The sequence below is a fragment of the Falco cherrug genome, chromosome 6 (assembly GCF_023634085.1).
Source record: "Falco cherrug isolate bFalChe1 chromosome 6, bFalChe1.pri, whole genome shotgun sequence".
Classification (NCBI taxonomy): Eukaryota; Metazoa; Chordata; class Aves; order Falconiformes; family Falconidae; genus Falco; species Falco cherrug.
Window position 1 is genome coordinate 10,199,191 of NC_073702.1, and position 12,293 is coordinate 10,211,483.

A 12,293-nucleotide genomic window follows, 5' to 3' on the forward strand; every position below is an offset into this window, starting at 1 on the left:
TCAGGATGTTATTTTAGAGGAACACTTACCTTAGAAAATAAAGACCAAGCCTCTACTAAAGTAGCTTTAAGCACCATAAACATCTGATAGAAAAGCACCAGACAGTTGCAGCACAGAACTCCTTTTATCCTTCTCATAACTTAATTTACCCTTACTTATTATGCTTTAAATCTTTAAAGACAAAATGGTAATGAGATACAACTGAGATTTCAACATGGAATGTATTTATTTTTTAAAATTTTCAGTACAGTATTAGGAGGTAATTTAAATACTTTAAATAAAGAATGTAGAGAAAAACCCAAAGGATGCAACTAAGTAAAGAAAAACAATCTTATCAGTGGATGAAAGACAAGTATTTAATGACTTTGTTATATTCGAAGTAGCATTCTCTAGAAAATTCATATTCCTGGGTCACCTAGTCAGGAATGTAGCCTAGCACGGTGATTCTCTTCCTCTCCTTTGTTTTGTGGAGTGTTTCATGCAGAAGAATTCAACTATAACGGACAGCTTCACTGAGAGGCAGGAACATTTTTTTTTTTTTTAAATCAAACACACAGAACCAAGCCAACATGCTTACCTCATCATTTTGCTTCCAAAAACAATTGAAATTTTCCTCTATAACCATAGATCAGAAGGGCATTAAGCAATACCGCAATCCTACAGATCAATCCCCTCTTCTCCTTTTTTATTTTATCTCCAAATCCACCAACAGTATAATTATCTGACACGGTAGATGGGACTACAGAAACAATTGGCAAGCAGCTGAACATTGTCTGACATGTCAAAAAAAAAAAAAAATCTGAAATGACTTGAGAATTAATTTTGTGCACAAAAAGATCAGTAAAAGTAAAAGCAGATGCTGCTTTTGCTGAAAAGAATTTTTAAAAAGACAAAAAAGCAAGCCTGCTACTGTGCAAACGGACATATCCTGATGTTTTGAATGCATCTTCTGCTTGCCTCAGGCATACCACTGGAGCAACGCAGAGAGGTGGGAACATCTCATTTGAGAACATCCAGCCACCAGTTCCTCTTCCACTATTTCAAAGTCAATTTTATTTTCCCGACAGGTCATATTTTTCAGTAATTTAGTTAACAAGCATTCTCATACACCCCATTCTGAAAAATAAATTTTCTTTCTGATGCCAGGCCAGGACATCCTGGCATAATCAAAGGGACAGACTGGAAAAAAATCAGTTAATTTTTAGTTCCCCACAAGTACGTTTACACATACATACACAAAAAAAGTTAAGCATGTATATGTGTATATACATATACACATACACTTAAGTATTGAGGTTCTTTGCTTACCATGTTCAGTCTCAGATGACCTCTTTTATATTACCCCCCCCTCTCTCTCTCTCTCTAAACTGAGACAGAATGTGTTAAGTCAAGAAGCTAAATCCAGATAGTAATAAATACAGGGTAGGGCGTCTCAGCCCTATCAGTTCAGTGATTTTTGTTCCTTGTATTGCATGAATGACCATAGCTTCTTGCAGTGCCAAGTTTCTAGAGGCTGGAAGTTCTGAAACTTTGGTTCCAATTCATTCACCACTGTACAGGTTTGCACCAAACTTGCTAGCCAGCAGTCTGATCCACCGCTTTTGCCTTCCAGCCAAAAATTACTGCTTCAGTGAAGGATTTGGGTAAAAAGAAAACATTTTCTCATTCGCAATCACATGATGAAAAAGTAAGAGTAGGTACACAGTGGAAGCTGAGATTCCCTGATGCAGTGGACTCATATGGAGTTAATGTGTTAACCAAATATCTCCACATGTATTACAGTAAGGAGTGCATTTATAAGAAGCAAACTGTGGCATGCAGCCGCAACCCAAGGTCAGCAAAGGTGTATGCATCAGGAGCTCTCTCTTTCTGTAGCCTTCTTGCTACAGAGCCGTATCCCTTGAAAGTTCAATTAAGTGTATCTATGCATTTAAAAAAATAAAGCTTCCGAGAGGTTTCAAACTGAGTAAACAGTGAAGAAATTATTTTATAGCTTAAGCAAACTTTATCAATTCATAGAGCAAGGCTTCACTTTGAAATCAGGTTCAGTAAGTAGTTAGATATCAAGCTACTTGTATTTCAAAATCCTATTAGAGAGATAATAAATAATCAAGTTTACTTTGTTGATATAATGGCCAGCACAGTGAAACTGTGTTCACATAAGTGAACAAGATGCATCCTAAAACTGCGAGAATTTAATAGTTCCCACCCACAAAACCTCCCAAAAGAAACTGCTTAATATGGGAACAGTTATAAGCTATGAAACTTGATAGAGGTGATTAAGGTAAAGCTCAGTGTCTGAATCACTACCATATTCCAGTATACTAAAAATTGTAGCTATTTCATCAGCACATAGTATTAGGATGATGCATTATATTACTGGACCAAGTTTTTACACGGTCTAACAAAAGGTACAGAACTTATGCATCTTTTTACAATTAAAATAAACAGGATATCTGAGGCTCAAGCCTCAATATTCAGTGAAGTTATACCACCACCAAAAAGCTGAACACATTTCCCTTATGCTATCCTTAATCTTACATGCCTCCAGATACAAGTCTTGGACAATTTTGCATAATATACTGAAATTACACTAGCTGGATAAACAAATTGTCCAAACATTCCTAATGGAAACCTGGTCAGAACAATAAAGGTCTAAAGGAAATTTATACTTAAAGAGAAAAAGAAACTAAGGGAGAAGTGGTATAAGCCCTAATGAGCAGTACATTCTTTGAGTACCTCCAGTATTACACGGTATTGACATACATGAATGCTCTTCTCTGAATGTACAGAAAACCCCTTCTCTTAAACCAAGACAGAGAATGCATTAAATAGGACTTTATGGGTCTCAAGTTTAGGAGGATTTCCCATCAGTTTCTGAAAAAGTCAGTACAGACACTAACCAGCCTTCAAATCAGGACATAAAAATGTCTCAGATTATATAAAAGTATACTCCAACTTCTCCGAAACAGAAGTCAAAGCTAAGGCCTCACAATTCCAGTTATTAGTAACAGCATACCCTCTTTACTAGGGTCACCACTAGAAGCCAACTATTCAGTGTTTTAAAGAGGGGACATTATAAAAAGGTGGTTGCAATACAGTTCTTTGTAATATGTACCCAAGTACAGACAAATTGCTTAGAAGAGTTATAACAGAAACTGATAAGGAAAACGCAACATATAAACAAAATGCAACAAACTACACTGAAGTTTCTTCAAGGTCCTCATACCTAGTGAAGGCCACTACACAAATTAAACATCATAAAGTACAAATTAACAAACCACATGATTAATAAAATCTGTTCACTTTATATTAAACATCTCTAATACGATTCTAGAATGTGTACGTCCTCTGTTGCGCAGAGGAACTCTTCCCTTTGTATCATGGGCAAGGGTTCTCATCTCAAACGCTACGGTGCAAAATGACCATTTATTTCAACAGGTTCTGCAGCATGGCTGTAGCGTACGTAGGACGAGCCTGTCTGCTTTCAATTGCATTTTGAAGATACTGGATACCTCCACAGCGCTCCCAAATTTCTTCAAACTGTCTCGGCAAAATTTCAGCACCTCGCTTTCGAGTTAAACCAGTCTCTTCAAGATTAAGCTCACACATATCCATATCATCCTTACCTGGAACGGCAAAGGGAAAAAGAAAAAGCTCTTACATCATCAAAGGTCCCATTAACAAAGATTAGATCTTTGTTAATTATATTTCCTCTGTCAAGCTCTAGTTTGTTAATACACCAGAGTTTACTGGGAAATCAGTCCTCAGACACAGATTATTTTTGGGTTTGGGTTTTTTTTTTTTTTTTTGTGTTACATACAGAGCAGAAAAGCACTATCAGAATAAAGTAGTATCAGATGTTGCAACTGACAAAATTGTCCTTAAAAATGGAGCAAAAAGGAACAGAAAGGATCCGCATCTTGATACAGTCTCCTTAAATCCACTACGGGATGACAACCTGCATTTGTTTTACACACACTTTCAGTTTTACAGTGAACTGCTGTTATTATTTAATTTGTTTAAATGTAGCAAAGCAACTAAGAACTCAAGACTTGATCAAGTAGCCAGTATTCTTAATCTCTCGACCTCCCATGCTAAACAATGTTTCCCAAATGGGACTGACACAGAGAATCTAATGAAACGATGAGTGCAGCTCACACACTGTATTTTAATCATATTTTTTAAACGCAATCCACTGAATGTGGTATACATGGTAGCAATGCTATTTTTAGCTATGGGCTTTGACACCGAACAGGCAAGCTGTATAAGGAATTCTATTAAAAATAATCAGCAGAACACAAATGAACTTTTGATGCTAGTAAAGCATCACTACGAAGCTAAACAAATTGGTTATGGCCTTTTCTGCAGTCCCCAAGCTAAAAATAAAAACTTGAAACACAGAACTGTAAACAGCATTTCTCCAGTGTTTTCTCCCCCTTTTGTTATACTCCAGTAAAGGACACATCTCATTACCAGATAAATCTCTACCTATCCATTGCCACGTTTAGTTTTTATTTTAAATGTTTAAGATTAAAAAGCTATTCTCCCATACTAGGCAGCATAAACATGGTAAAAGCATCAGTTTGCTATTAGCACTTTACTATGGAACGACAGTATATTGTGTGTGCAAATTGTTTTGATACAAACTGCTGTAATTTTTCAAAGCTAACTAAAACCTAATACAATGACGACTAGAACTATTCCAGATAAATTGTGACTTTTTATCTTCACGCTGTTTTGAGTTCGGTGAATCATCTGAGGACACTCAGTGATAAAACTATTTACATTTGGATTCCCACTCTGTCTATTATTTCCTACATTAAAGTACATGTACAAGTAAAACACGCGACCAGTTATATTTCCAACTGATATTCTGTAACATTTGGCCACCATCAACAGCCGTCCCAAATCCTCAAATTCTGCCCAGACAAGAACTGCTGGTGAAAACAAGACAATGCAACTTGGGAAATTTGTATCATTACCCTCTTTTTCTGAAGTTAGTTATCAACTCTGACCCTTTTCAACACTTGAATTTTGCTGTCAATACCAACCTGCTACAAGGAGAATGGGTGCCTTGTCAGGATGAAGTTCCATTTGTCGAGCAATCCATGGCCCATCAAAATGCGCATACCACCAACCCTTCTTCTTGTTCTGGGGATCTTTGTACTGGTCCGCAGGACGGATGAAGGGAATGCGGAAGTAGCGCTGCTGCCTGTTCATTTCAATCTCTTGTTGCCTGGCTGGTAGCTGGGCTGTCGAATTCTGTTGAGCTAACACACAGGGAAAAAAAAAAGCAAACAAAACAAGTAGAAAACAAGAAAGATGTATTACGACTTGCTTGATAGTAGCGAAGGAAAAAAAAAAAAGGAAAAAACCAAACCAACCAAACACCGCCCCCCAAAAAAACCCAAACCAGACCCCCCAAAACCAGAGATTCTCTCTGAATACAAGGTCATCTGAAGTCCAAAAAACCTGAAAAGTACTCCCATCTCATAAAATATGCATTCTTTTAATCACTACAGCTACAACACTGGTGAGGAAAGGCTCACATTAACTATTGTATCTATAGGTTACTCTATAGGTTGCTCAGTGGCATCAGGTACATTTAGACAAAACAGAGTAAGTAAAATAACACATTCTGCTTTAAAATCAGTATTTAGGTAAAACTTCCCCATATAAAATTGCTTATCAACAGAAACATTAATCAGCAACTGCCCTAGTTCAGTCCATCTCTTTGTAAAACAAGGTCACAGTGTCACAGCACAAAGAAGCATTTTCAGTTACAAAAATGCAAAGCACCACTTGAAGATTTTTGATAGTCAACACAGAAGTGTGTATAATACTGTTAGAAATGAATAATTTGTTAATAGAAACATTGACAACAAATTGCTTATTACAAACTGCCACCACACATAACTTTCTGCCTAGATTTGTGTGTACTGAACTCCAGCATTAGAACTAGTCTCTGGCTGCTTTCTTTTTAAAAACAATTTTTCAAAGAAATTTTTTATGTCAGACCATCAAGATCAACAGACCGAACTCTAGAGGAGACAAGAGTTATACGAAATCTTAAAGCTTCCTATATATATATATTAGTATACATTTCTTGTGCAGTTCTGGAGTCCCTCAGAGTCCCACACATTTCAGACTTGGGAGAGAAACTTTCTTTTGAATAAAAGCATATACTCTCTATGTTAACTCGTCAACTGACCAGCCTTCTTAATTTTATGTATACACTGTAATAATCAGTTTAGAATAGTAAATACTCTTATAAGCAAGATCTTTTCCTTTAATAACTGCCTCCTGTAAAATTACAGATCCTATTTTAGTGGTTTACAATATCACTGTTACATATATCCTGTTTAAGAAATTCTGATTGTGAATCTATGTCACCTCTACAAAAGAAAATCAGTATTAACAGTTCCATGTTTCAGCATAAATGGAATAAACAAAAATGTATTCCTTTTTCTTTTCCCATTGTCTATTAAGCAGCAAAGCTAATTTAGAGCTAAAATTTGATTAAATAAAAAATTACAATCTCTTCTAATTATGTATTTGTTATGAACAAGACTAATAGACTAGCAACTGCACCTTGAAACTCATTTCACTTAGATTCAAGCAAAAATAATTTTTCTAAATGTGAAGAGCAGAACCTTAAAAAAAAAAAAACATACTATACAAATCATATCCCCTATTTTATTTCCATGTCTACATAAACAAAGAGGAGAAAAACAAGAGATTTTAATAGGTGAATGCCACTTTTATACACCAACTCTGATAAAGCATGTATTTTACAAGGAGATATAGTTCACAGTTTATAAGAGATTAATTCTATTTTCTGCAAATTGTTTGAACATCTATCACAGCAGACCAGTGCTTTAGCATCATCTAACACTTTTTTTGCACAGAGTGGTAACTGCTAAGGCTTATGTCTACACCTATGCATAGCTCAATCCAAGAGGAAATCTACAGGACAGAAATGCTAAGCAGCCAGTATAGCCTCTACTTTTCAGTGCTATAGAATTGTAGTTCTTTATTCAAAAGAAACCATCACCTGAATGTTAGTCTGTGTGCTAGGAAAATAGTTGTTATATTAAGTTGATTCCAGAGTTTTGCTACAACAAAAAGCCATGTGCAGACAGTAAAAAATATCAGAGCAAGCACAGTATTTCTTGGGGGCCTGGGGAGGGGAGGGGGGGGGGGGGGGAAATAGGGATTATACCTTCAAATAACCTACATAAAAAGGTTATTTCATTCTCCCTTCCCATGACTGCTCAAATGGATAAGAAGGATCTCATGAAGATCAGCAGTAAAGTACGTTCATATATTACTAGAGTAACATATAATTACCATCAGCTGAATAACGTTGCCAAATTGTAAAATAGAATTTTTTTGAACAATTAAATTATATGTACAGGTGTAGCAAAACACTGGATTAATTAATGTTAGTACAGATCTCTCAAGTGTTCCTATTCTTCAAAGTTAGCTTAAATAATCATCTCCCCACTTACTTGAGTTGCTCAAAAATGGTGCAAAATCTGTGAACAAATATTACATGTTGAACAAAACATAAAATTGCTGATCCTTTATAAGTTATAGTTTCATTACCTCAACATTTTTCATCAATGCTGAAGACAGACAAATGGAAATTCTAGTTAAAAAATAAACACAGATGTTGAGCTAAATATTTCTATTCATTTTCTGCTCACTGACATATATAAAATGTCTCCTCAAGTTTCATAAATCTCCAAATACTTCTATCTTCAGGATTTAATTTTGAAATCGATTACTTCAATGATTTGTGATACCTGTTATAAAGCCTTGGTTGCACACATGCTAAGCACAGACTGCCATAACAAATCTCCTATCTAATTAACATAGTACTTTTTAATTTTTGACATTTCTGTTAAGGAAAATTTTTCCAGACCTCTATTAATACCGAATCTGCCTATTCCAATAATAATACACAAACCAGTGGTTGGCTTCTATACTGAATGTATAAATTTAATTAAAGGATGCCTGTAAAATTACACTACATCAGTGAAAAGGTGGAAAGATAAAACTACATAATTTGAAGCACACATCCACTGACATCTGAAAGACTTTTAGCTTAAACATCTAAGAAATCAGAGTTCCTTCTTACTGCCTTCTCAGATCATAGTAATATATAGATGTGAAATGCCCATATAGCATAATTATTTGCAATAGGAAGAACTACTTCCCGCATTCATGAGAGTTCCTGACGGTCACTATCAGTGACTTTCTCTGAACAGCAACATTCTAACTTCTCTTCGGAAACATGAAGCCATGTTTCAAGAAAAAATAAAAAATGCAATGAAAAACACTGAAAGGAATGCTGTAAACGTCTATCTAAATGTGAGGAGAACATGAATATTCCAAGCTTTATTTGCACAAATCCAAATATTTCTCTGCTCTTTGATACTTTCCATCAGCAATGCTATGCATGAATATTTATTTTACCCATTTAGCTTCAGACAGAACTTGCAAGCTCAAGTTCAAAGCAAAATACCACTTTGCAGAAGTGCTTCAAATGCCTTTTCCTGCTATTTCAGTCATAAGCTTTCTTAGAGCACTTAAAACTGCATTACTAGGTATGGACACAAGGACCCCTTCTTTGATAACATCTCTTCCAGGGGCTGAGATTTCACCTACCATATACCTGTACCAAACGTCCCTGAAAAACTCACAATTCTCAGGTAATGCTATAAGCAACACATAACTCAGGAAATGAACCAAGGGGAAGGAGACACCTTTGTATAAGGACTAACACTGAGAATAAGAAGGGCATCCATATCCCCCATTGCTCAGGACAGTGCTCCAATCCCAGGCTAATGGGACTTTGGGGAGAGCACCTTCTTGACATCTTCTCTTTCCTTTGCCTCTCCCATTACCTGTGTGCCCAGGAACACAAAAATCACAGAACCAGAAGACTGCACGAAAGATCTGACTTTATTGTACCATTTGCTGTGATCCTGTTAATTTCGTAGATTCCTTTTATAACAGATGATCACTGGACTTTTGGGGTGGAGTGGCACGAAAATAGTAATAACAAACTCTGCAAGTATCACTCCAGAAACTGGGCACCTGATTTTCAGGTCTGCCGGTGATAAACATGTGGTAACTCCTACACCTTCCTGTTGAATTTAAAAGGCAGTCACTTTCATTAGTGCGCTGTTTGATGATAAACATCCATGTGTGAAATCAGAATGACACTCTAGAAAGAAAGCAGGGACTATGCAAAGTTTATCATCCCATAATAAAAAACTGCAGTATCAAGACCCATAAATTTTTTATAAAAAGAATGTAACCTGAAGTCTACAAGGCTTACAGTGATGTAAATGGGAAAATTATTAGCACATTTCAAAAGGATCTAAATCTATGTCTATATATCTATATCTTACAAAAGAATAAACCCTTATCACCAACGCTTTTTGTTTTGTCTGGCCCCAAATGTAACAGGGAATTATGTAACAGAGCATAATTCCTTCCAATCTTGTTTTTCATAGTACCAAAAAAAAATCACAGGCAATTCCTCATAGCTGGACTATTTGAAAATGGCCACAAGTGGTGTTCCCCTGGGCCCAGGATTGGGGCCAGTTCTGTTTAATCTCTTTTATCAATGGTATGGACGAGGAGACTGAGTGTATCTTCAGTAAGTTTGCAGATGACAGCAAATTGGGGGGGAGTGTTGATCTGCTTGAGGGCAGGAAGGCTCTGCAGGGGGGTCTGGACGGGCTGGATCAATGGGCCAAGGCCAGTTGCATGAGGTTCAGCAAGGCTCAGGGCCGGGTCCTGCACCTGGGTCACCACAACCCCACACAGCGCTACAGGCTTGGGGAAGAGCGGCTGGAAAGCTGCCTGGTGGGAAAGGACCTGGGGGTGCTGGTCAACAGCCGGCTGAACATGAGCCATCGGTGTGCCCAGGTGGCCAGGAGGGCAACAGCATCCTGGCTTGTATCAGCAACAGTGTGGCCAGCAGGACCAGGGCAGTGACTGTCCCCCTGTACTGGGCACTGGTGGGGCCCCACCTCGAATCCTGGGTTCAGGTTTGGGCCCCTCACTGCAAGACAGACACTGAGGTGCTGGAGCGTGTCCAGAGAAGGGCAGCGGAGCTGGGGAAGGGTCTGGAGCACAAGTTCTATGGGGAGCAGCTGAGGGAACTGGGGGTGTTTAGTCTCGAGAAAAGGAGGCTCAGGGGGGACCTTTATCGCTCTCTACAGCTGCCTGAGAGGAGGCTGTGGGCAGGTGGGGGTTGGTCTCTTCTCCCAGATAACAAGTGACAGGACAAGAGGAAACAGCCTCCAGTTGCACCAGGAGAAGTTTAGATTGGATATTAGGAAAAAATTCTGCCCAGCAAGGGTGGTCAAGCATTGGGACAGGCTGCCCAGGGAGGTGGTGGAATCACCATCCCTGGAGGTATTTGAAAGACGTGTGGATGTGGTGCTTAGTGACATGGTTTAGTGATGGCCTTGTCAGTGCTAAGGTAACGGTTGGACTCGATGATCTTAAAGGTCTTTTCCAACCTAAATGATTCTATGATTCTTACTATTTTTAGAATTTCTATGCTAACCTTACATATAACTCTCTGTTCTGAATTTTCACGATCTCAGAAAGCAACATTTGTAATTATGAGGTCAGAACTGGTATGAACAACCTCAAAAATGAAGTCTCAAAAGTCTCAAAATGCAAACCACGGTTTCTAAAATGAAAAATTAAATTCCTTATTCTTAAGTAGCACAGCAATGAATACTTAGCAAAAATGCCAGCAACTGCATCAGCAAATCGAGAACTACTTTTAACAGATGTGAGCTGGTATGAGAAAAAGTTTCAGGGAAAGCTATTCAGCTGTAGAAGTATTCTACTTTCTCAAAGTATTTGCCAGTTCCAATCCTTTCAAAATATTTACCTTAAATCAATATAAAAATACTCTAGAAACCCAAGAATTTCTTTCAACCTAGCAATGCCAACATTCATTCTAGAAATGTTTTCTTTAGAATACTGTCACCAAAATTATTAGAAACACAAAATTATCTCTCCTCACCATAGTCTGTGACTGATTTGGGAGCACGCTGTTCTGTTTCTGCATTGCGTTTCTTGTTCTTGGATTTCCAAGCATGATATACCTTTAGCCTCCTGTGAAACTCTTCTCTGCAAGCTGCCAACAGTTCGATATCTGTCACAAAAAGAAGGAAGACATGAACAAAAAGTCAGAAGAAGTATTTATGCAATGCTTTTCTATATTGACAGGTAAATAACTGTAGATCACATTGTAATACTAATATGTTATAACAAACCCTCGTTCTTTGCAGCAACAGGACCTGTATTTTATGGCCCAGAAAGACTCTCAGAGTGCTATATATCCTTTTCTCCCTTAGTGAGAGTAGTCCCCAAAGCAGCTGTTCTACTGTGAGATTTGGATCAGTGAAATGTTACAAACAAAACATTCAATTCACTAAATTTGGCTGTTAACAGTATCACAAGCCAAGCAGTAAAGAAACAGATCAAGTTTCACTGCTGAACTTTATTTCTGCAATTTAAAAAAGGAAAATCAGCAATTTGACTGCTCAGACCTGGGGTCTTTTTTCCACTTTCATAAATATATTTTAATTTTGCTGAATTTCATGATACTAAGAGACTGAATGATTGCATGGCTTCTTCATTAGCCACCTAAGAGAATCCAAACTGGTTTCACTAGGAACGAACACATATTATCACCATGTATTACTGCAACACCTATTCAGCTGAAAACATTGCTCCAGTCTTGCATATATAAAAACAAAAGAGGAGCTAACTTTGGGTTTTAAATACAAATAGAGAGAATGGGTTTATTTCTAATTCCTACATCCAGGGAGACATTTTGAGTTATCTTAAATCAGAAATTAACCAACTGCTTTCAATCAGAAGCAGGAAGAAACAGTAAAATTTAATAAAGGAATAATTCTTATCTATCTTCATAATATTGGGGAAGAGTAATTCATGTCCCATCTGTGAGCTTGCCAGTGAAATGACACATTTTGAAATTAAAGAATAATCTGAACATCTAAGACAGAAAATATTTCACACTGTGCTTTACATGACATATTTGTTTTTTTGTGATTTTTGTGGTAACAAGAAGTGATAACAAAATAGTTCTTAGAACAAGCAAATTCTAGGTAAAGCATTATAACTATTATTCGCTTTGTGGAAATTCATAATTCTGAGACATTAAATTCATGTAAAATAAAAATATGTATTTAATGGCACAAGCAGTTTAACATCATAAATATATA

At 37.1% G+C, this 12,293-nt stretch overlaps 1 protein-coding gene across 4 annotated transcripts in view; it reads right to left on the reverse strand.

Moving 5' to 3' along the window:
- Positions 1-202: 202 nt before the first annotated feature.
- MYO6 (myosin VI) overlaps positions 203-12,293 on the reverse strand; it is a 118,588-nt gene continuing 106,497 nt past the window's right edge. For 2 of the 4 annotated variants that reach the window (XM_055714038.1, XM_055714036.1), the window contains 4 exons: positions 11,066-11,197; positions 7,515-7,541; positions 5,055-5,273; positions 203-3,629 (listed from right to left, as the gene is read on the reverse strand). In XM_055714038.1, coding sequence (XP_055570013.1) covers positions 3,430-3,629; positions 5,055-5,273; positions 7,515-7,541; positions 11,066-11,197 — 578 coding nt within the window. In that variant the 3' untranslated portion in view covers positions 203-3,429. The remainder of the gene's footprint in view (positions 3,630-5,054; positions 5,274-7,514; positions 7,542-11,065; positions 11,198-12,293) is intronic. The other 2 variants (XM_055714039.1, XM_055714037.1) reach the window with 1 other exon arrangement.